Here is a 23,941-nt window from a genome sequence, read left to right as displayed (position 1 = left end):
AACAGATGAGCCATACAAAGTGATGATCCACTCCAAATACAAAGATGACGAAAAAGAGACGAAAACAATTACAAGAAATGGACAAAGAAAAGAAAGCTACTGCAAAAGGCAGCCATAGCAATAGATACATTGGATATTAAGCCGGCTTTGAGCTCCTTTCTAACAGCTATAGAGCGTCCGTCAGTCATGTGAGCTCTACTGTGTCTCTGATTCGACAATAAAATGATCCTACTAACTTCTAAACCACCAAGTTAGAAAAAAATTCACCCATCTACCCAAAGTCTGTTTTTATGTCTGGTGTGTATGGGACTTCCAGTCCTTCTGCAGCCAGCCTCAAGTGGATTCTCAATGAACAGCAACTTTTAGCACTTATTTTTTTAGCACAACTGGATGCTGCCCCTTGGGTGTACCCCACCTTTCGCACAAAGACAGCTGAGAAAAGCCCCACTGACCTGTGACCACCCAATCACCCACCAAGTGTTAATCTCTGGCCTTAAAATTTAAAGATGTAGGAGGGATTGGGAGAAATTACAAATTGGGGGTTCAGCAGGGGAAAGGGTTAAAAAGAGAGAAGCTCCCACATAAATCTGGAGTGTTGACAGGTATGGTGGTGTCCATGGAGATGTCCATTTGTTCCTGAAGCGCACTTTTGGAGCCTATAGTCAATGGGGGCCATTCAGGAAATGTGGAGTGTTTTTGGTTGTGAGATTGGTGTGTCTGACCCTTGATCAGAGACTGTTGGTCCCATTTCCACCAAAGAGTCTGGTATGGATCAGTACAGTTTGGTACAAGTCGGATCGGGAAAGCCTGATCCTGTTTGCCTTTCCTTAGCCAACTGTGCCCTTCTTGGTAGGCAGCGTGTAAGCTAGATGCCAATAGCCATGTCAGTTATGTAACAGCATGATGTCATAGCAGTTTGAGTACCCCCCAAATAAATGTAACGAAAAGGGAAAACACAACAGAGTAAACAAAGAACAAGCTTTTTTTCAGAGAAGACTGTGTGACACCAGGAGAAATACAGCAGCTGCTGTTGCACAGGAAGTGACAATTCTTTTGACCAGTCACTGGACTTCAGTGTTCCCAGCTTCACCTGCTGTACTGGGATCTGTATGTCTGGCACCTCAACAGAGGGGTACCAAAAAGTGGGACAGTACGGGTCAGTGATTTGCGGTCCTGTCCCCAGATTAGTCAATGGATAGGCCACAAAATGTGTGCTGTACCGAACTGAACTGAACTGAACTGAACTGAACTGAACTGAACTGAACCACTTGGTGGAAATGGGACTTTATAGCCTATGTTAATCAGGCTGCACCTGGTGGTACCAGAAGCTCAAACTCAATAACAACAGTAGAAAAAGTTGTTTGGCATTAGCAGAGAAGGTGCAGCCCACATCCTTAGCGCGACTGCTCTTACCACAAATAGATGGTTCTTAAAATGTGGCTCCATTTGAGGGGGAAACAAAGGCTTTCGAACGGTGCAAGAATTATCACCAAGAAGGATGCTACAACAGAGAAATAATCCCCCAAACACAAGTCACTTTACTTTTTGTGCTAAGTGTATATTATACAGTCTACAGCATCCACCTGCTGGTTGTTTTTTAGCAGAGAAGAACTCACTGAAGATCAGGTTTTTCCTCTCTTGGGAATAAGTAAGTGAAAAATTGAGAATGATGCGAGTTTGCTTTATTTACGCATAAATCTCACTTAATTCCAACAATTTGTGCGACTTGATATGTGTCATTTTTCTAGTCTTTATGTTGGCTTTACATTTAATTCACCTTTGTCCATAATGTTATTCTGTTTGGTGTGAAAACAGAAGTATTCACACCAAGTACTGAACCAAATACAGCCTATAAAGCACTGGTCCCCAACCCCACGCTGCGGACCAGTGCCGGTCAGTGGATCAATTGGTATCGGGCAGCACCAAGGGCGTAGGTTTGCATAGGGACGGTGGGGACATAACACTACCAACTTTTCAGGAGGCACAAATTGTCCCAACCAAATTTTAAGCAACTTTTTGCATTATATAATGAGTTCAGTTATATAGGGAATTTAGATTGTCTTCCCATATGTTGTAAGGATAGAATTGACGCTTCTGTTATTATGTGAATTATTTTCATAATGTTCAGACTTAAATTTACCCCTTTCCACTCGCTGAATGAGCCGGTCCATTTTTTTCCTAAAACGCACGTTAGATTGGCTAATGACTCCGCCCCGGACACACACACACACGCACACGCACACTCACTCAGTCCCGACAGAAATACGTGTCAACTCGACAACATGCCGCCTCCTTCGCAGAGGAGGGATATTAGAAGTTTTTTTCGGCCAGCAGCAGCCACTGTAAGTAATGTGAAAAGACGTCAATGTTGTGGGAAGGGGAACACACCACTAAATTTGCTACTGAAAGTCCGACCTGCATCAGAGTTAGCATACTGCGCATGCGCAGTACTCTCTGTAGCGCCGACTCCTTTCTTTGAGAGGCAAGCGTAAACAAAGTCTTCGTCAGTTCGGAGGTCATTACAGCCACACAGCTCTGTCTGGAGTGACACAGACTGCAGCAGACCATCGATATCAAACCCGGAGCGGACTATGATGGAATATTGGTGAAAAACACGAGTTTTTGGACGATTAATGCAGTTTTAGGAGCGGTGCTGTCTATGAGTTTGGCTGTGCTTGTAGACAAAAGCAGTAGTGTTTTACCTGAAGGAAGGCTCCATTATTATTTATTTTTGTTATTCTCTGTCTAAGACGTTTTTTCAGTTATATTTAATTTATTTATAAGACAGACAATGTTGAGTGGTCTTAAGACAAATGTTGTTTTTTTTTTTTTGCATTCAGTTAAGAGATTATTAACAAGTTTGTATTGTGTATGTTAATATAATTTTAAGTTAAGTTCAAATATTGCAATTTAAATTTGCTAATAAAATCCAGACATTTATTCTGGAAGTTTTCAAAATGTTTCTTTAGTAGTTTTTGAAAATAAATTTTGAATCGAAAGGTGTATCAGGTGAACCAATACACATGAAAGTTAGTATAAGTCAATACAGAATTATTTTGCATTGATCATTTAGCCTATCAATTAATTAGGTTCATATTTTTGAGAAATGTAGCCCTGACCCCTGTTCACCCAATCTGTTTGGTCTTATTAATGTTCCGTCCCCAGCAAAAAGTGTTGCATGCAGGTTATGCTGTTATATTGTCCCTACCAATGTTGAGACCAAACCTACGCCCTTGGGCAGCACATCCAGAATACTCAATTTACATTATTTCAGTTTGATTTATTGTCTGATTTTGAACAATGTTTTATTTTGTAAAATAACCGGATTCTCTCTGTCATACCCGTCTATGACCCATTCTTGACACCCAAGCTAGCAAAATGGACAAAAAACAAACATCTTTTGAAGTTTTTTTTTTAGGCAGGGTAAAAGAACCAGTATGGAGATGGATGAAAAGCCAGTTCGTGAAAATACTATCTGACATTAAACATGACCGTGTTACAAAAAAAGGTTGGGGACCGCTGCTTTAAAACACAGAAAACAGCTTAAAGGAACATATGCGTTTCAATCGATGTCACATTTCCTCTCTTATCTTTCCTCTTCCATGTCTTTGCATGTGTCTTTGAGGGAACCAGAACACCAGAGTCAGAGCAGAGTCTGCTTTTTACTGTGCATTTCCTCTGGGCACACTCAGTATCACTCCTGCACACTTCACTGCAGCTTGCTAAGAATTTGGGGCATTTGAACTAACCTCTAAACTGTGTAACAGCGAGCTGGCTCAGTTCAGACTCCTCAGGGGTTTGCGGTATCTCTGAGGTTTGTTCCTGAAAAGAAGACTGACCTAAAGTCTTGAGTGTGGTTCGTTAGATATTGGAACTTTTCACTCATGAAGCAGCTTAAACTTTGAATCCATTCACTGCATGTCCTTGACGTATGTCACCATCTTCAAACACTGCCAAAATGCAAATGAAGCTGGTATGTGTTTCACTGGCATTTAGTAGATTTGGCCATCAAAATATGAACTTAAAGTCTTTAAATCATTGGTTTTGTGCCAGTCGTTGGAGGTTTAATGTTCTCTTTCCTCACTCAGCACAATTAATCCACTCTTACATCTCCATCCTTTACATATTTCAGTTTATCTACATCCAGCTTGAAGTCCTTGAGAGGGAGAACTCTAGCAGAATCCTGTTGCTTTCAGACTCACATTAAACTCATCCGGCTTTTTGTCCTTCACCTCCTCATGAGTCAGAAGTTAAAAAAGCCACGCAGGTACGATGACAGTGACAACAAGGATGTGATTTCTCCCCACTCACGTCTGATGATGTCGGTGTAGTATTTATTATCCTCCTCCTGCTGCTGTCGTCAGTCCCAGCAGCATCTTATGCAACCTAATTGTTCTCTCGTCTGATGATGAGTAATCGCACACTTTCACCCCAGACAAAATGTAGGTTTGAATGTAGACGTGATGCACTCATATATCTTAATGCTGTGAATGGAGCTGCCTACGCTGATACAGCTTAAGACCACGGCTCCTTTTCCCTTCAGTCTGTAAATTAAACTCACAGTAGAGATGTTTGTGTGAAATGGAGTCCCACACCACTCAATAAAAGTAGTAATTAACGCTAACGACACCTTGTGTTTTAACTGTTGATTGGCAAACGCAGCAAAAACCAACTCACACGTCTGTTAAAGCTCTTTTGACTGCTCAGGAACACATTATTACACCTTCTAATGACTTTTGTGACAGTGACCCTTACATTTGTATCCTCCATGGGGATGAAAATAAACCTAATCCTGACAAAGCAGATAGACTTTTTCACATATCCATGTATGTAGATATGTTTCACACCCATTAACACCCATCAACACCACCGACAGTGACTGGGAAGGGGCGACCTTCCTCCTGTCCGTCACATTGGGCCAATCAAAGCAACAAAACATACGATCTGTTCCAGGAAAACAAAAATAAAAACAGCAAACATACTTAATCTAACTGATCAGTAGAGATTAGACTACCAATGCACTCATATAGATGTGACCCAAATTAATCGTCCACCTTAAAGATGCTGTGAGGAGGATCTGTTTAAATTGGACTGCAGCGCCACCTTTTGGCCGGGAGTCTGACCCACACTGTCGTGAAGACGTGACACTTAAAAAGGCCTGTGTTTGTTTTGGAAATGAATAGAGATCAAATCTTCTTTTTAACTCTACTTTTCTTTGCTCAAGACAACTTTTTACCAGATACTACACAACAAGCTAAGGTAGAGCTGTTGTTTGAAACGTGACATCAAGCAAACATTGTACCGTAGTTCACTAGCTGGCCGCATGTAGAGCCGCTGACAGCCCAGTGCTCTAAAAAAGGAGGAGAAACGTGTCTATTGTCTGGGGTCTGGGGGCGTAGAAAGGCTGTTAGCTAGCCTGCTCCGAAGTATCTTTAGTTTAACGGCAACAACAAGCAAACTTTGTCAGTTTGTACCGTGATTTAGTAGCTGGCTATATTTAGCACTAATCTCAGCCCGGCTTTCTGAGTTGTGTCTGTAATGTGTAACATTAGTAAACCCTGGTTATGTCCTGCCAGTCATCTACCAATCAGAGCTAACCTAACCTCACTCTTCATTTTATTGATAGACTCTCAAGTTTGAACAGATCACTTCAGAATAACTGCTGACTGTAGGTTGGAATGAACATTATCACAAACAGCTTGGCCCTTTAGCCTTTAGCTCGTGCTCTATCTCTCTCCTGTTTATCTTTCTTCTGCTCTTCTGTCCTTTTTCTGTCTGACAGTTAGGCTCCAGTGTCCACCATCACTACAAAATTAATCACAGAAATCGTTTCCATCAGAGAAAAACACAGATCTCTCTTCTCTCTGCTAAACTTTGGCAGCCGATGTGGGGGTTGTCATAGAGACTTGGACGGGCTGTAAATCAATACAGTCCAGCCCTACCTAAAGTAGCATTTAGGAATAACCTATATTGGTGCTGATAATCTCATTTTAAAGTGTGAGTCAAAATCAAGATCACTTAGAAACTCCTCACAGTCCCTTTAATACCCTCTCTGCTTAAAGGGGGTATCTTTTGCTTTATACTGTTCCTCTGGTGCCCCTGTGGTACATACACATGATTTACAGCTCAAAGAGATATTTTTTTCACATTTTTTAGAAAACATTTAGTCCAGACTCTGTCTTTTTTATTTTATTTCTTCAGACTCTGTCTGAACTTCTTTTTTGCTGCTGTCTCTTTAAGACTCCCCACTCCATATACCCCCTCTTTCTAGTTGGCCAGCCCTCTGGAGGCAGAGCTATAAGCAGAGCTTATTATCTGAGGCCTGCCATTCTAACTGACCAATTAGGAGCCACTTGCAATGACCTCATACTTTCAGCAAGTTGAGATCTCATGACAATCTCATCCTGCTACGATCAGTTTACAGAAAGATTAAGGGACTTCTATGACATATAGATATGAAACAGTTTAAAAATCTGTACACGTTTAGTCTGAGCATCCGGCATTAGTACTTAACTTACTTACTCGTAGTAACTTACTAGTACATTAGTACTTTGGAAGATGAGCCAAAACTACATGAATTTCCCTTCGGGGATGAATAAAGTGTTTTATCTATCTATCTATCTATCTATCTATCTATCTATCTATCTATCTATCTATCTATCTATCTATCTATCTATCTATCTATCTATCTATCTATCTATCTGTCTATCTATCTGTCTGTCTATCTATCTGTCTGTCTATCTATCTATCTATCTATCTATCTATCTATCTATCTATCTATCTATCTATCTATCTATCTATCTATCTATCTATCTATCTATCTATCTATCTATCTATCTATCTATCTATCTATCTTAATGTCCTTGTCTAAAATAAGAGGAAGCACAATACCCCCTCTTTAACTGTGTTTGCCAGCTAGCTGCTAGCCCACTTTATCCATCATTAGATGCAAATCATTTTCTCCCAACACCAAAGTGAAAAACAGGGATGCTAACATTGCTTTGAGAGAACTAAAACACAAAAGCAGAGGTTGTAAAGTCAGGCTGTGATTAATATAAACTATTGAATACTGAAGCTTTTAACTTGTGGCTCTGGCTCTTTGGAACAGACACCTTTACCTTAATCTGCATCATTATTACTGACTCAACATAATTACGCTTTAAGCTTTTGATGAGAGCAGCTTTGAACTGTATGTGCCCCATTTATTTTTCACATTATGTCTTTACAAAGAAATCCTTTCAGAATCTAATAGTGGCACATTTGAAAGTGGAAATGTGAAGAATGAGACCTTTTGAATTCTGTCAACTCTCACCGTGCGTCTGTCCTGAAGTGACCTTGTTGAAATCTGTCCCACTGAATGCAGGACGATGTGATCCGTACTGTTTAATCATACCTTCTTGTTGAGGCGGATTACAATACAGGCTGCTTAAGTTATGAAACACATGCTGAGGAGGTTATATTAGGATCACGCTTGAGGAGGAGCAACATTCAAGACCTCATTAGAAGGCGGTGTGTGTTGTGTTTTTGCCTGTTGGCACAAACATGTTGCTTGGTTTCACACAGTATAGACGCAGCTATCTCTGACTATAAAGGTAGATTAAATAAGCATGTCTTGTATAACTTAACACTTTGAATTATCATTTAAGAAAGACAGCTTTATCCACCTGTAGATGCTGGAAGAATATCATTGAAACTGATGAATAGATCTACCGCTTTAATGCCCCTCACTAAATATGCTGGAGTGTTTTTGGCTTGAAGATGTAACTTCCTGGAGTCACGGCCGGTTGCCTGGAAACTGTCTTCAGTAAAGGAGTAGACCAGGTAACACCCCGTTTCAAACAGCAGACTGCTGTTTTAACAGACTGGTTTATGATTACTCTAGTTTGAAAGCATCACACAAAGAATACAAGAACATAAGCCACCCAGAGAAAAGACTGAAACAGCAACGAGAGAGGAGGAGAGCTGTCAGGGCTTTATTTGACAACCAGGCCCTGATGACAAATAGAGATGGTACAAAAACAAACTGAACATCAGTGTTCATGAATGGATGGGTGAGTTTTCAGTTTCAGTTAAAAATAATTTACACAATTGTTTCAATAAATGGTTTCCATAACATCTTTCATGGACAGCAGGATCAGGTAAAATGGGATAATCCTGTCACTCAGTCTCTTTTGCTTTTGTAGCTCACATAGAGGCATCAGTACAAGCTAAGTCTGTTTCATAAGCAGATAAAGCTCCACACACAGGCTTCAAGGGTTGAACTGTCTTTCACTGAACATACACTCACAGGCCACTTGATTAGGAACACCTGTTTAACTGCTCGTTAACGTAAATGTCTAACCAGCCAATCACACGGCAGCAACTCAGTGCTGGAGAAGAAAAGTGATTTAAATGACTGTGAATACTCACAACCATCTCTCAAAAGAGTATCATCTCAAAAGAAACAAAAGCTTCTGCGAAATGGAAGCGTAAATTGTAAAGAATTGTAGAAAGACACACAGTGAGCAGCTGCTCTCTGGGCCTCGTTGACACCAGAGGTCAGAGGTGAGTGGCCATACTGGTTTAAGATGATAGAAAGGCAGCAGTAACTCAAAGAACTACTCACTAAATCCAAGGTCGGAGAAGATCATCTCTGAATGCACAACTCTGAGGCTACAATTCGTACAGGCTCTGATCATTGTTGGAGTTTGGGGTAAACAACATGACATCATTGATCCATCTTGCCTTGCATCAAAAGCACTGTTTCCACCAAACAGTCTGGTTTGGATCAGTACAGTTTGGTAGAGGTTGGATCAGTATCTGATCCTGTTTGGGTTTCCAAAAGTGCCCTTCTTGGTAGGCAGCATGTAAGCAGGTAGCTGTTTCAGCTACATAGAACAGAATAGAATAGAATAGAACTTTATTGTCATTGTAACAAGTACAACGAAATTTAAGTCACAGCAGCAATTTAGTAAACAAAAGTAAGAAAGTGTATAGAAAATGCAAAAAGGTTAATAAGAAAATAGATGATGACAGTTCAGCCAGCCTCCACCTCCACAGGGTCCAGGACTGAGCTTCTTCAGCAGTCTGTTCAGTCTCTGTCTCCTGGATCCTGTCTGCTCACAGCAGGTGAAGCTCTTCCAATGTGGCGTTTGTGTCTGATGTTAGCTCTGTTAGCCATGTCTGTGAATAGCATGATGCTACTCTGCCTTCTGGCATTCCCTCTCTTGCTGGGTTAGTACAGCTAGCTCGTCCATGTTATTGGAGATAGATCTTACGTTCCCAATAACGATGGATGGAAGGACAGGTCCATGTCGTCACTTCTTAGCTCACACCTGAGAACCAGCACGTCGTCCTCACCTCCTTCTCTTCACCTTGTGGGGAAACATCAGGCCTTACACCAGTTAGCATTGACATGCTAGAGGCTGCTAACAGCTGAGTTCACATGTAAACAATGCAGCCATGGTTACATGTAGGATCTCCAGACAAATACAGGAGAAGAAATAGTAAAAATATCAATGAAGCCACAAAAAGTTTGGTGTCCATGACCAACAATGGACCATACAAAGTAATGATCCACTCCAAATACAAAGATGATGAAAAAGAGATGAAAAAAATTACAAGAAGCTGACAAAGTAGAGAGAGCTGCTGCGAAAGGCAGCCATAGCCAACAGTGCGGCGCCTAGCAACATAAATGTCTACAGTCTAAATGTAGTCTACAGTCTTAAATGTCTACATAAATGTAATAGCAGCGCAACACAGCGTCAACAAAGAAAAAAGTGACACAGTAAACTAAGAGCAACGATGGACGATGTCCACAATTTGTCTCTCATGTGACTGCCATGTGGTAAGAAGAAATACAGCAGCTGCTGTCGCACAGTAAAAGTGACCATTCTTTCCACCAATCAACAGACTGCAGTGTGTCTCACTCCACCATCTGCGGTTGGATCAGTATGTCTGGCACCCCAACACAAGGGAACCAAAAAGTGGGATGGTACGGGTTGGTAATTTGGGGACCTGTCCTGGGATTAGTCAACAGATACACCAGAAAATGCATGCCATACGGAGACACACTGAACTGAACTGCCTGGTGGAAACAGAGCTAAACTTCTTAATTGAACAAACATATATCTTAAAGCTCCTGTGAGGGGTTCTGAACTGGTTTTAAAATAGCCTCAAATTGGTATGGTTCACTCTTTACGGAGAATAAATCAGATTCAAATAATAATGGAGGATTTTTATTTTGTTTATTTTAATGACTGCCGTGGGGTAGGTGTCAGATGGAGCGCCATACTGCCAAAACATTTTCCACAGTACTGTTCTCAATGTGTGACATCTGACGGATTAGAGACAGCAAAAAAAAAAAAAAATTCTAATAAAGAAAAACAACTTATAAAAGTACAGGACAAAACCAGTGTAGAGATTAGAACAACTAGCTTGTCCACAGGAGGCGCCAAAATCAACATCAAGTATGGGTTATTCACAGGAGCTTTAAAGATGGAAAATAGCATAGTGATGCAAAGGGGTGGAAAATGTCCGGTTGATTTAAAAAAAAGTTTCATAAAAATCCCCATGGGAGTTTTAGCTTGGTAATAAAACATTATTTGTGTTTTTTTATTTATGTTTTGTTGTCCAGAAATTCCCTAAAAAATCATATATAATGTTATTTAATAATATTGCATTAGATGTAATTGCATTCATGTCTGCTTATGATCAACCAAAGTGATTGGTGTATTTTTACATATCCAACCAAGTAAATGCAGTTAATACAAATTCCCTACAAATTCCTTGAAATTGACTGTTAATTTCCAAACGTTCCCATGAGACAGTTTCTAACTTTGAAAATACCTTGAATTTTGCAACCCTAGAGAGAACTGCAGATTTTTTTTTTTTATAAACTTGCATTTGATATTATGAGCAACAGTTTTTATATTATGCAAAGGCTTTGATCCATTGTTGATAGCCGCCGTAGTTCAAGAGCCTTATATAACAATTTACCCACAACAACAGGGTAATAACTGTGATTGACAATCATCTGCTGAAATCTAGCAGCATAATAAGGATTATTATTCTTCTAACCATCGGGGTGTAGCTCTGCTCCAGGCCTAACAAAGGCCCTCTGTGCACCGAAAGGTCACACAAAGTTTACAGAGTTCACTTTAGCAGCCAGTCGTCGTTCTCCAGAGTAAATATGAAAACAATAACAGAAATAGATCTGAGAGCTGGAGCTGCATCACGGGTCACAGATGTCCTTGCATGTGTTCTGTCAGCCGCAGACGAGGAAGAGTTCAAGAGTAACGACTCTGTAACTGTCTCAAACGTCCACTTAGCCTCTGTTTGTCAGACCTGCCGTCGATCACGTTTATGGCAGTTGTTGTAAACATGCTAATTTGCTGTTGGCACCCTTGGTGAAGGATAAACTGTCTTGTTATTGTGAAATGTTTTGGAGCAAGTCTTTCACCTTCCAAGTCACATCAGGCATTGACAGCTTGACTAAGCCTGTCTGGAATTCACTTAAAAACACATCTATTGAATGATTCTGTAATTATTTCTGTGTAAAGTTCAGTAGTTTTACATTTTTCATAGCTTTGCCCTGTTCAATCGTGGAGGGAATTCTGTTTTTTGACTTTAGCAGTTGCCGCCTCGGATTCGTGACCTGAACAAATCAATTTCTCACCCCAGGAAAAGAATTTTGATTGATCACAACAAAAGACATTCTGAACCAAGCTTCACTCCACGCATCTCTTTAGAAACATGATTTTGAGCTCTGAGAAAGAAGTCTGAAGAGGGAAATCTGGTCCAAAGCTGTAGCAAATCATATACCAGACTCAGCTTATAGACGCTTTTATCTTCTTCTTTTGTCCTGTTCTGTATTTTTCCTCTGCCATCACGCCAATGTTTTATCAGTCTAAGAGACGCTTCAGGACAGATGGATGACCAGCCAGGAATTCAAGGTCAGTTAATTTTGAAAAGCAGCCTTGTGTTTCCATGAAAAGTGCTGTGGTTCAAGCAGTGACCCTTGAGGAACACCAGGTCAAGGACTCAGGTGAAGACTTGGATTTTGAGAAAAGAGGCAGGACATTGGATGAGTTTGCTGAGACAAAGACTTTCAGTTGACAGCACACATGGAACTCTGGCATCCCACCAATGAGAGATCTGATCCCACTGTGACCACAGTGCTCGGAGGGACAACCCGACCCCTGGTTCCTCTGAATCCTGTTTTTAGATACTGAAACATCTCGCAGCGAAGCACCACCTCCCACTGAGTAATTTTTCCACTACATTATTGACACTCATGTATTTGTTTCCTTGTTTTCTAAAATGAAAACAACAATTTCCCTTTAAGTCAACCTCCGTGTCTTTACCTCAATAACAAAGTGAACATCAGCAAGGGTAACACCACCTTGGGCACTCAGCTCACTCCCACTACTGAAAGTGTTTTTTTTTCCCCTGCCAAAGTGAACTTCCCCTTTCTTTGGCAGGATTTCATGTTGTTTAATGGTGAGTCACTCCCCGGGAAGAGGAGTGGAGGAGCATGAGTGGGCCCTCTGCTGTTTGCAGGTCCTGAATGCTCGAGACCTGTGAGTGCTCTCTGCACGGCCATGACATACTCTTCACGAGAGGAGTGATCAGCAGTGATATCAGGATGTGTTGTTTACTTGAAGATTTCAAATGACTCCTTCCAAAAAATAAAGATAAAGCATTCATAACAGTTTTCTCTCTTTTTTTTAATTTCCAAAAAATACTGTTGATGATATTTACTACTTTAAGACTAAGAGCTGGAAACCTGGTTAATTTCTTTTTAATGTTTATCTTGCTTTCATGAGTTTACTCCTAGTGATAATGATTGCTTTTACTTTTTTTGCTTCATAGCTTTTCCATTTCATACATTTGCTTTAAATTATGCAAACTGCAGCGAGGCCGCCTTGGCAGCTCGCTTGGTGGGACTCATAAAGTGATCATTCTCTTTGCGAGTCCATTTGCATTAAGCCCCCTTGTGGGCGTTGCCATCTGTCTCCAAATAGCTGAATCTGGCTGAAGATACAGATGTGCTGCATCATTATCCATTGACTGAGCTGAATGATGAACCCTGGCACCGCTGATGTCGCCTCATTGATAAACCCAGCGCTGATTGCTCTGTCTTTGTGGCAGACTGTGTTATAACCACTGCCATGGCTGACTCTCTCTGCTGTCCACATTAACATCTCTAAGGTTGCACTCATTGTTTCCAGTTTCTTAACGGGGACAGTCAGAGGCTAAAACTGATTTCTTGGCTTTCAAAGAAGCAGGGTGGATTAAAAATGCATGCGGGTGCTTTCTGTCATTACAGAGCCATCAGTGGTTGGAGGTTGACAATACGATTTCACATCATGGAAATGAATTAGGCTGAGCTCATTCATTATGGATGCCCGTTGGCTTCTTGTTCAGGATGGCCATTGTGTCATTGCTAAATAGATGAAAGCCAGGTAGAGTCGCAGAGAACCTCGGAGTGTATTTCAGGGTGTAAAACATTTGTTCTGGTGTCTGCAGAAAGCGGCCTGTCCTTCTCTGTTCCTCTCACAGAGCAGCTTTCAAAAGGGAAAATGAGGACATGGTTTTTATAACAGTATCACAGAGCTGCTTGAGGACACACAACATTTATGCCTGATATTGAGCAAGAAAAACTGTTTTGCAGAAACTGCTTTTGCAAATGTGTATGTTGTGTGCACATGTGTGAACCTCAGATTTAAGAGCTTGCTTTAGAGATAGATTGATATGGTTTTTGAGGGCTGATACTGATAACGATTATTAGTTGTCAAGGAGACCAGGGTTTCTGCTACATGTAAATGACCGTGTCGCACTGCCACACCATAAAAAAAGCTGCTATGCCTTCAAAACTATTTTGATTTTTTTTCAGATGTTTCATGTGTAAATGAAGCTGTATGGGGCTCCGTACCAATTTTGCTCGACCAAAATTGCCTGTGACTAAAACTCACTCTTGTCGAAGGATCATATTGTGGTTGAAACCATTAACCAACCAATTCTCAGCCTTTAACATTGTGCACGGAAGAATTCTGCCCTTATGTGCGCACATAACTGTGCGTTCACTCCAAAAGAGGCAAAAGAGGCAAAAGCGGCAAGCACGCCTGAGAAAGCGGACAGCAGCCAAGGCGGCAAAATATTTTAGCCACCTTGGCTGCTCGTCACGTGACTAACAGTCGCGCTTGTCATTTAAAGGAGCTGCACATCGGACTTCTTCACAGCAGCAGCTGCTTGCTGTTGTTCAATTTCAGTTTAAAGCATGAACATAATAAAATCACCATCTAATCAGTCATGAGCGGATTGACAGGCAGGAAGCAGTTTACAGAGGAGATAATATTGATTTATCCACGACATCAAACTTTTACAGTTTTGAAATATACTAAAATTCTGTGGTGTGTGTGTGTGTAAATTTTACATCCCAGTGTATGATTTTATCCAATCCATTCCAATCCACTCCATTTATACGGCACATTTTAAAGACAATAAGTTTACCAAAGTATTGCATAGGGCTGAATTATTTTGTAAAATAATCTAATTGTGATTTTTTAGACCAATATTGTGATTGCGATTTAGCATACGATTTTTGGGGGGGGACGTTTATCTTCTGCATTGTTCACTTAAGACAAGTTTTAAGTTATTCTATAGAATGACTAACACAACAAAAGATACTGTCAACAAGTCTTTTTTGCATTTCTTAAATGAAAAAGAAAATTTTACTGACCTCTAGCTGTCAGTGAGAGTAACAAACCATACAGAGTAAAGAGATCAAGGGGTATAACTCTGCCAGTTACAGTCATTCAACTGGATGGATCTTTGTAGCTCACAGGATTTTTTTTGCCAGAAAAAAACAGCATTTTGACTTTTGCTGGTTTTAAGGAAGAACAAATACAAGTTACAGTATTCCCGTCAGGCCTTTGTGCATGAAACTTTATTGGTTTTCTAATTGCAGCCTTTGCGATTTGAAAATTGCATTCTATTACATTGCATGTTGGTTTGAAATTGGTTAATTGTTCAGCCCTAGTACTGCACAGTAAAAAAACAAATATGAACATCAATAAAACAAATAAAGTGATTTAAAATAACACATAGAAACAAATAAGAGTCATAAAAATAAAGGGGTTAAGACCATAAAACAGTGTTTCCCAACCCTGGTCCTCGGCCCCCCTGCCCTGCATGTTTTTTATGTTCCCGACTCCAGCACACCTGATTCAAATGATCAGCTCATCATCAAGCTCTGCTCGGGCCTGATCACGAGCCATTCATTTGAATCAGGTGTGTTGGAGTGGGGTAACATCTAAAACATGCAGGGCAGGGGGTCCCCAGGACCAGGGTTGGGAAACACTGGCATATAAGACATAAAAGGACACGGATCACACAACTCTCATGCTGAGTTTCATATGAGTTTTAAGATGTGATTTAAAAGTCTGTTGTGTGTGTTTTTTTTTTTTTTTTTTTTGCAGCAGGTTGTTCTATAAATTTAGTATAAAAATATGACATGTGCATCAGCTAGTCTAATACATTTAAAGTAGTTTTCAATCTCGGCATGGCTGCGAACTTTGTCATAAGAAAAGGCTAAATTAGTTATTTTTGTGTTTTTAAGATAAAGAGGGGTGGGGTTGGGAGGTCCACACAGTTTAGGCTGATAACTGAAGTTTGGCTTAGGTATTTATTGGCAGTACAAGTAGAAATAATGGCGTCAAAATTATAAATTAAACAAACCCCAATACGTAATTTTGTTTAAAAGCCTTTCAGCAGGCTCAGCAGCATGTCTTATAAAATTAGATGAAAATTGGAAAAAATAAAAAGCTTCCAAAAGTTTCTGCAGGAAACAAGGTTTTCTAAATTTCAATATTACTTAAATATTTTATCTTTCATTTATCTTTGTTTTAAGTTCAAACAAAAACAAAATGTGCAGAGAGTTGCCAGTGTCAATATTCCCATTGCTACAGAGGAGGAGAAAGTGGACTGGTAGCTAACGTTATGCTCAAAGCTAATAAGCATTGTTGGAGCCTGAAATGTACCAGCAACCAAAAATGTGACAACTGGCCCAAAATGTAATAAAAATAATGTAATAAGGCCTGAAAGTTCACTACTGGTTGATAATATAACAAAAGTGATGAGCCTGAAATGTAATTTGAAAAAATGCAATAAAGTAGTTACATTTCGGGCAGTAATAAGCCTTCACCTCAATGTGGTCCGTGGAATAAAACTGGACTAAACTGAGTTTGTGCTGCCTTTAACAGGCATGTTGTGCAGTTGCATAATTTTTCTGTTTAGTTTTCACATGACTGAGTTTGAGTGTTTTGACCATCTAGGGCCCCCGTAGTGTACACAGGGAGAAACTGCAGGAAATCAGTAACTAGCAGCAAAAAAGCAGCTCCTGAATATCTGCAGTTTAAATAATGTCTTATCATTTTTAATAGCCAGGAAAAAGTTTTCCAATCAGATGGTGCTGTTGGTGGGACGACGCTAGAGACAGAGTAATGACCATAGACAGAAAAGCGGCTGTATTAGAGCCAAAAAAAAAACAGTTTTAAATTGTTTCTTATGGACTGAAGGATTAAAAAAAAAAAGATGATACTGATGCCTCAAAATGTTGAACATTTGCACCAATAATCGCCCCGGCTGACTATCAGTCTATCTCTGTTTGCTTCAGTTCTTTGTGTTGAAAAAAACCGCTGTCCTCTGTCTTCTGTTTTTGATGATCTACCGTCTTCTCAGCTTTGACAAACACGACGTGACAGCAGTCGCATTTGAGTTTTACAGCGTGATTCTCTGTGACAGCCGTGTTGTGTCAGGTCAGGTGAGAACAGTGTTTTCCCCTACAGGTAACACTGATGGAAACGACAGAGAGGTCACCTCCAGCTCTGTCTGACCCCAGAGTATCTATCTACGCTGATGACTGCTGTGTTTATATCCACGCTGAGCTATTTGTGCAGTTATATCCGATATATTCTTAGATGTCAGAGCTGTCATCGAACGCAGTTGTTTTGTTCACTAACACCCCCAGATCTCATGTTTATCACCCTGGAAACCTGCCTCTCCCAGTCTGCTCCAAACTTCCATCCTCTTACTCCAGGCTTGGGTTTATTCAGCTCATCTCCTCCCCTGCAGAAAGGCAGAGTGACAGAATAAAAGCAATACCCTGCTTTTTTTATTATCTCGCTGCTCCACGGTGGCCACACGAGCTCCGGGCTCTGCCGCGGCATTCGTCCCTGAATGTGTGTGTGAAAGCTGAAACCACGTTCTGTCACCTCGCCTACTCCTCTGCTGGCAATTTACATGATGAGCCCAGCTCTTGTGGATTTATTTACACTGTCAAATGTACAGTAATTGATGAGTCTGTTTTTTGACACTGCCGTTCCAAACTGTGATTCTTTGTTTTCTGGTTTGTATAACACAATTATGACAGGCTTACAGGATGTATCAAGGTCTGTCATTGTTCTTTGATATGCATTGAACATCTGTTGCACTACTTAAACACATTTACATTACGTTCGTTTGCTCCTCTGTTCTGTCACACTGAGTGTGATGTTAACAGATTGTTGACGCATCAAAGAAAATGTGCTGTAATGTATAACCAAGAGCTCCAAACAGTGCTTTAGGTGTTGGTTCTTTAATTCCTGCAGTTTGTAAAGGATACCTAAAGATAACACTGTTTGTTTTGAAGGCCACAGAGACCAAAAAAGAAAGGAGAGGATAGCAGCTGTTTGAGGAGAAAAAGGAGTAAGTTATGAATGTATTCAGTTAAATGGATTCAGATCTGTGTCCTCATCCAGCTCTGCTATGATGTGAGTCCTCTTTGTGCTCTTTTGGAGACAGGCCAACATTTTCCTCCTCTATCCTACACCTCAGGGACCTTAGAGTTTGCGTTACTTTGACATTAGTTCCTGACAAAAATAAAAGTGAGCGTCACAAAGTGCACTTTGGATAATCAATTCTAGGTGGTGTCATCTATTGCAGAAGGAAACTGTGACCCTGAGGGGACAGGAAGTGGTACTGGCAGTTAATCAGAAGTCCAGGGATGTGAAGGGGTTACAGTTGGAAGTGGCAGCACTGGATACCTGAACATTCCATCATTTTCAGCACTGACTGAAAGTAAATTCATTCCCCTTGATTACCTTTTGGCTTTGCAGTTTGTGATTTTGTGAATTTCTTGTTGGAAAATGTGAAAAAAACAGTTGTTTTTCTTTAAGACTGCCTGAACTAACCTCTTAAAATTACTTTCCTATTTAGAAGGGATGGGTACCAAATTAGGTACTTTTTTAAGGTACCGACCAAATTCTGTCAAAAGTACCAGGTACCGATTCATGTAAAATCAAAAGGTACCATGTTAAGGTACCTAAATGCATCCTTGTGACTGTGAGAGAGTGGAAGAGTAGGTGATTTTCTATGCTGGACATGAACACAACCTTGCAAGATTACATACTAATGAATAAATATGTTAAGCTGAAAGAAATATACATTTAATTGATGTATCTTACCACATAAACACAAAAAAGTACAGAAAATTGGTACCATTGAGTACAGGTACTCAACAGTATCGTATCATTTCAGATGTGCATCATTTATTCATGTCCAGAGACATCCAGATCCAGTGACCAATTTCATATGTATTCACTTATAGACTAAATAAAATATTGTTGGAGGAGGAATTGATTGATAAGGGCATTGGTATCAATGAAATCTTATCAATACTCCTCTCTGTAGCCTACGCTGTAGGTCTGTGCAGCTCTTTTCCAAGGCAGAAGCCTACATGCCCAAAGTGCATCAGCTGCAACAAAACAATGCCGATCGCACCCTGTGATTAGTCCGTTGACTTTCAGTATTTCTAGACGTGCTGCACATTTCATCTCCTCCTCTGGCAAAATGTATCAGCTTTAAGGATGGGAGTCGAAAATCGGTTCCTGTTGTCCACGTCAAGAAATATTTCAACCATCGATATCGTTAGCCTTTGTGCTTAACGATTCCCTTATCATTCTCATTATAATAATATTAATAATGATATTAATAAATAAAGATAATTTTTCCCAAGGAAACTCTGATTCAGGATTTTCAGCTTGGGGTTTTACAGAAAAACTTAGAGCTTCATACAGAAATGTACATTAGTCCCTCTCAGGAGATTCATTTTCAGTATTTGAAATTGTATAAATCAGCTTATTTAATGAAATAGCACAAGCTTGAAGCTGGGAAAGTGCACTAATATGCTAGCAGTTAGCATACATCAGTATAACTTCAGCTTCAGAATAGAATTTCAGCTTTCATCACAGAAACATATCACATGAACTCTTTGTAAAAAATACTGAGAATTTCAAAAGTCAAAAGCTAACAGGCAACTGAAAGGCTCATGGCTGACTTCATAACTACGGAAAGGTTCCAAACAACTTAAACCATTGCTATAACAACTTTGAGACACTAGATGGCTTTCTTGAATCATTAGTATATTACAACACAGTACATCACATATTGTGTGCAATTTTCAGTATAATTATACCCAGAAATATCCAGACTCAGGGACCAATTACATTTTATCCACTGACAGAACAAACTCAATTAGATGTCGTTGACACAGAAAACCTGTAAAGCTACTTTTTGTACCAAGAAAATTCACAACAGGAATTGATAAGGGAATCGATAAGCAGAATTGATAAGGGCATCGGTATTGACAAAATCTTATCAAGTCCCATCCCTAATCAGTTTCAATACAGAGTCATATATTTTGTAACAACCTGCCCACTCATAATGTTTAAAAAAAAAAAAATTATCAACATTTTTGTGTCTCACTTGTTTCCTTTCTTGTCTTTTTTGCCACTTTGTACATAAACCTAATTCATACTTTTAATTTGATTCACATTTTTCATTCTGCTTCACTCAGGTCTACCTCTGTCTCTGGCTTCATGTTTGTGTTTCAAAGCACACGTTCAATCAGTCAATTTGAATTAAGAGTAAATTACTGTTTTCAGCTCCTGAGTTCACATGGAGCGTTGCCAACCAATTTCCTCTGTGAGAGTGCGTCTGTATCCGGGCTGAGTTATTGAATAAAATAAAATGAGAGATGGAGATTCAGTTGAGGTTTAAAATGTTGAGTAAATGTGTTTTTTTGTGTGTTCTTATTTTGCAGGTGGTGCTGGTGTTTGCGCTCAGCATTGGAGCCCTTGTGATATACTTCATAGATTCCTCTGAGTAAGTATTAGTTTTGTTTCAACCTGTTTTACATGCTCCATGCACAATACTTGAAAAGAATCAACAAATTCTAAAGGCCACTACCTTAATTTATCACTTTCTAAAAATAAAACCTGAAACTGAAATGTTGTTTTCAGTTTGTCCCTAGCTCTTCTCTTCTGTGCTGCTCTTTCTATTTCATGAGTCCCTCGGCCTTCAGCTTGTAATTTCAGAAAAAACATTTTCAATTTCTCTCCCAGAAATGAGCCAGTGGTGCTGTGTTGAATATTTTTTTTTCATTGGAGTCTAAATCCTTAAAATCCCACTGCTTTCACAGTGGTTTCCAGTCAAAGAGATTAAAATGGTTCATGAGAAATTGTATACATTTCAGACATGTGTGATTCAGATTAGCCCCCGAGACCTCAGCTTTAACTGCCTCCTGTAAATCCTCACATTGTACATACAGGCGTCATTACAATGAGTGCTTCCTGCTCTATATACAGTATATGATAAGATGGACTTTCTGGTTATTTCCATCCAATCCTCTTCTAGGTAAACTGTTCTGAGCTTGTTCGTGATCTCCGCAGACAATGCACCAGTTTACCCACAGATGAAATTTTGTTTAATCTCTGTAATGAAAGGATCAGACGATAAAACAGGCAGGAAAGACCAAAGTTCCTGTACAAAACAATCCCCATCGCTCATCAGGCCCAGGAAGCGGAAAACCCTCTTAGCTCCATGAGCCAGTGTGTAGTATTCTGTTACTGCGGCCTGCTGCTGCTGCTGCTCGGACAGGATGTGCCATTAAGAGAGGAGAGAGAAAAATATGAGAGAAAGCTTTTATCAGGCCAGCAGGGAGCCTCCTCTGGGTGTCATGTTAAAGCAGAGGGGAGAAAATGGGCGCGTAATCTGACATCCAGGTTATGTTATTATTTCATAAGGGCGCAAACAGATGAGGGCTCGGCTAGCTCTGATGTTGTTTGCAAGCATGATCTCATTTCATTATCTGGACAAGCTCAGGTAGAGTTACATCCTCAGCAATGCCATCTGTGGCCTCCTTTTCTCAGAAGTTGTAGCTGCGAGTGATACCTTTTCACCTGATGAGGGATGACCTTCGACCCCTGTCTTTAACCTTTCCGTGCATTGTTAAATACACAATGAGATGTGATGCTGCAGCACCTGTTTCATGACTTATGCTAATCCTGCAACTGCTGTGTCCCACTTCCAAGTCAGGCTCATCTAAGTCTTTAAATGATTGTGTTTTTCACCCCCTGTCACCTTAATAAGCCCTGAGCTGAAAGCCAAAGAGCAGCCAGTTATCTGCTCTCTCTGCATGTTTTAAGTGGCAGCGGCTGAAACAGATACAGCCCTTCCTGTAATTAGTCCTGTGGGGCCGCTGAGGCTGTTGTATGATGGGCAGGCTGACCTGACTGGAAGGGACACAGAGACAGAGAGAGACGTCAACACAGCAGACTCACTTAGATCAATAGAGCTCAGCTGGAGCTACAAGACGCTCAGAGAGGGACAGACCAGTTTGGTTCAACTGGACTTTGACCTCACAGAGCAGCAGTCATTACAGTCTTTTGCAGCCTTGCCTCAGAGTGATGCTTCATGTTTTTGTGAATGGACATGGTCTTTGTATTTATGTTAAAACAGAGCAGTGTTAAATCTTATCTCTATAATCATGCCCATGAAATGTCTTGAACCTAAAGAGGAGGTATTCTGCTTCCCCATATTTTACCCATGGAGCTAAAGCAACAATGCTTGATGTTCAGACTAAACATGATGATTTTCAGACTACTGCATATTTACTTGATGTAGATATCCCAGAAACTGTTTGTAAACTGATCAAAATGGTCAGCTCTAAATGTAGCAAAAGATCATAAAGAGATCGTAATGACATCATAACAAAATTGTATCGAGACTTGATGAAATGATGAGTTCATGGCACAAATATCTCCTAACTTGTTCATAACATCATTAGAGATGGGTACCTTTCACATTTTAAACAATATTGTACCAATGCCTGGTACCTGGCAATTAGTATCAGTACTCAACAGTACCACGTTTTGGTACTTTTGTGTGTGTTTATGTGGTAATTAATATCAATTTGTTTAATAATAGAACCAGCACGTCGTCCTCACCTCCTCCTCCTCACTTCGAGGGAACTCATCAAGCCCCACACGAGTTAGCATTGACATGCTACAGGCTGCCATCAGCTAATTTCATATGTAAACAATGCAGCCATGGTTACATGTAGGATCTCCAGACAAACACAGGAGAAAAGTAGTAAAAATATCACTGAAGACACAAAAAGTTTGGTGTCCGTGACCAACAATGAACCATACAAAGTGATAATCCACTCCAAACATAAAGATGACAAAAAGAGACGAAAAAAATTACAAGAAACGGACAAAAATGAGAAAGCTACTGCAACAGGCAGTTACTTGGGCAGCGCCTAGCAACAGAACAAATGTCAAAGTTTTTCCATTTTACATATTCATCCTTTAATATATTACCTTGCAATGCTGTGTTCATGTCTAGCATGGAAAATCTCCTACTCTTCCACTCCCTCACAGTCTCAGGATGCGTTCAGGTACCGCAACATAGTACTGTTTAATTTTACATGAATTGGTACTCGGTACTACAGACAGAATTTGGTCAGTACCTTCAAAGTACCTAATTCGGTACCCATCCCTACCTATGGTGTAGGGATGGGCCTTTAAACACCAAGGTCTGCCCATAACTCTGTACCTGACCGGCCTATAGAAGGAAGAGGGCACATGAGCCTTGAAGAGACAGCAACTAAGACAAACCATTTTACAGGCTGAAAAGAGGGTTTCTAAAGCAACAGCTTAAGAAATTGGATTATGAGCCAGACTATTGAAATGGATGTAAACAGCTTAGTCAGACTAAGAACGTAATGGAAACTACTTGATCAAAACACACAGATAATGCAATTGCTATCAGACTGTGGTTGAATTCATCAGGACTCAGTAGGTCTTGGTACGCTTTGGCATTCAACTGGCAAATTTCACCCTGAAGAGGAAGTAGACGACCATGATACACAGGGTCACTGCGCTTCAACACAACGAACAAAAACCATGTAATGTAAATAACAGGCATAGCATATAAGAAACATGAAGAGCTTTGGCTGCATCTCTTATTGTTGAAATGTTGCACACAGCTTCACTTTTCAAAAAAAGACACAGCACTGCCTATCAAAGCAGAGTAAGACATTCTCAGAGACTAGATGTGTGATTCTGTTTTCTGCATGTACACGCAGACAAGACTAGATCCCCGTTGAGACTTCAGGATCAAGCTACAAGAGTTCTTAAGAGACGGTTTGTAGTCTCAGTACCTTCTCTCTAGGGCCGTGTTTACACAATGCCAAAAACTGCCAAATCCAATAACATTTTGTTACGTTTTGGCCTTGGGTTTAGATGAGACCGCATGCGTTTTGTCCAAAAATTGAAACTTTAAAAAACGCTCTCCAGAGTGGAGAGTTTTCGAAACGCTCCTCCATCCAGCCTCGTAACACAGAGCAGAGCGTGTCAGGGTGAAACGGTGACGTCACCGCATGCGCACTCGCAGTTTTTAGGTGAAGGTTGCGTGCGCAGCCACAACTTCCACTTAAGCCATTCTGGTCCAGTTGGTGGCGGTAATGCACCTCAAGGTTGGATTGCCAATTGTCACACACAATAAACGGCAGAAAAAGAAAGAACAACCACAACAATGATGGCTGATTTCCGAGTAGCATATATACAGACATATATCC

The 23,941-nt window shown here is 40.3% G+C and overlaps 1 protein-coding gene and 1 long non-coding RNA gene across 12 annotated transcripts in view; one reads left to right on the top strand and one right to left on the bottom strand.

Moving 5' to 3' along the window:
• The window catches only part of LOC141785562 (calcium-activated potassium channel subunit alpha-1a-like), a 145,894-nt gene that overhangs the window by 53,206 nt on the left and 68,747 nt on the right, over positions 1 to 23,941 (top strand). For all 11 annotated transcript variants that reach the window (XM_074663926.1, XM_074663922.1, XM_074663920.1 and 8 more), the window contains exon 3: positions 20,123 to 20,184. In XM_074663926.1, coding sequence (XP_074520027.1) covers positions 20,123 to 20,184 — 62 coding nt within the window. The remainder of the gene's footprint in view (positions 1 to 20,122; positions 20,185 to 23,941) is intronic.
• Positions 1 to 23,941, bottom strand: part of LOC141785563 (uncharacterized) — a 138,734-nt gene that overhangs the window by 52,630 nt on the left and 62,163 nt on the right. The gene's annotated exons all lie outside the window — the stretch shown is intronic.

Source organism: Halichoeres trimaculatus, unplaced genomic scaffold, assembly GCF_033239565.1.
Source record: "Halichoeres trimaculatus isolate MK-OKI-2021-1 unplaced genomic scaffold, fHalTri1.1 fHalTri1_scaffold_23, whole genome shotgun sequence".
NCBI classification, from domain to species: domain Eukaryota; kingdom Metazoa; phylum Chordata; class Actinopteri; order Labriformes; family Labridae; genus Halichoeres; species Halichoeres trimaculatus.
Note: the sequence above shows the minus strand (reverse complement) of the source record. Positions and strands in the feature narration are given on the sequence as shown.